The sequence below is a fragment of the Austrofundulus limnaeus genome, unplaced genomic scaffold (assembly GCF_001266775.1).
Source record: "Austrofundulus limnaeus strain Quisiro unplaced genomic scaffold, Austrofundulus_limnaeus-1.0 Scaffold194, whole genome shotgun sequence".
Classification (NCBI taxonomy): Eukaryota; Metazoa; Chordata; class Actinopteri; order Cyprinodontiformes; family Rivulidae; genus Austrofundulus; species Austrofundulus limnaeus.
This window is the reverse complement of record NW_013952596.1, coordinates 7,999-9,568: the sequence shown is the minus strand read 5'-3', so window position 1 is coordinate 9,568 and position 1,570 is coordinate 7,999. Positions and strand designations below refer to the sequence as shown.

Below are 1,570 nucleotides of genomic sequence, written 5' to 3'. Positions count from 1 at the left end.
GTTTGTATGTAATGTATGAATATAATATACAAGTTTCACTTTTTAAATGGAATTACTGAAATAAATCTACTTTTTCATGACATTCTAATTTTATGACCAGCACCTGTACTTAATACCAATACCTAAAACACAAGTTCATTATTCAATGGGATCATTACAGAAATACTCTTTGGCAAGAAACATTAAATCACTAAAAAGTATTTTAAAATAAGGAGTAAAATGGAAATTCTCATGCAGTAGGGGGTGGGGTGGGGGTTAAAGATAATTTTTATTTAAAACAAGATTATTTCAGCTGAGATTGTCAATCTGTTGCTTTTCTTTGCTGCTACCTCTCCAGTTTTAAAGACTCTTTAACATGAATCAGGTCCTTTTCAAAAGTCTTGAAACAGCAGAGTGACGTAACAAGGAGTAGTCACGTGATCATCAGCAGCGCTCCAAACACCATCTCACCACACTGCTGCTTCGTTTGCTCAAAACTGTGTCGAGCACAACATCACTGCGTCTTCCACAGAATGAATTATTTTGCTCTGATTCCACATTTATCATTTACTGAGTGATCTCTCATTTCCTGCACACACTTCTCTGAGCTCCTCTGTGTTTCACACCGGACCGGACCGGACCATGCAGTGTAAATTAGGTGTTCTAATGGTCTTTTTAAAGCTCTCACCTGCCGCTCCACCTTACACACCCGGCCCAACATGCTCACGTCCTCCAGGATTTCCCCTTCAGACAACAGCTTCTCCCGGATCTTCTTATCCAGAGGGATCTGACCCTTCCCGAGGATCTGGTCCACCCTGGATTAAACACAAAAACAAAACAGAAAATCACTCCAAGATYCACAGACAGTCCACAGAAAGGAAAACAGAAAACCACGTAAAAGGTAATTTATTCTACATTTATAATGCTTTAAAGTTCATTTAACCAGAAGATTATTCACTCTTCTCGTTAAAAAAAGCAAAATTAAAAATTTCCACCAAATTATTGGTAAAGTTTGTCAGTAGATTATTTGATAGCTTAGCTTTTAGAAGCTGTTAGTGAATTCTGTGAAACATCCAGAATAAGTGAGTCCTTAAAGCAAGTGAAGATATTTGACGTGACTCCGCCCACACGGGAACATGAAACCATCTATACCAGTTTTCCTCCCAGTGTTTAAAGGGATCAARTTACATTATTTAACGTAATATTTGGGTTAACTGAAGGGTAGAATCCATGTTGCATCAGGAAAGGGATTTGTTGGAAAAAATTGTTCACATGATGTCACTTCCTGTGGTGATCTGTGAAGAAGGGAGCAGYCTAAAGAACATTTGTTTTAGTTCAATAAAGTGATAAAACGCTTTTTGGCCTTAGATTATTTGATGTGTTATTATTTTCTTTGCAACATAAACAAGAAATCATCTCAGTTTTGGTGTCGTAGGTCAGGAGGCGGGACTATGACATCATCTTAAACAGGTTGGATTTAACCTGTCCACATGAGGTGGCTTTCAAAGGGATCCATGATTAGTTGTAACATTARACTTTACTTGATAAACATATTTTAACTGTAAAATAAAGACTGTAAAAATACTGTAGG

General features: G+C 37.2%; 1 protein-coding gene across 2 annotated transcripts in view; it reads right to left on the bottom strand.

Annotated features, from left to right (window-relative positions):
• Nucleotides 1-1,570, bottom strand: part of LOC106524601 (potassium voltage-gated channel subfamily KQT member 5) — a gene marked incomplete at its 5' end in the record, with an annotated part of 6,730 nt that overhangs the window by 3,397 nt on the left and 1,763 nt on the right. For both annotated transcript variants that reach the window (XM_014018467.1, XM_014018468.1), the window contains 1 exon segment: nt 668-794. In XM_014018467.1, coding sequence (XP_013873921.1) covers nt 668-794 — 127 coding nt within the window.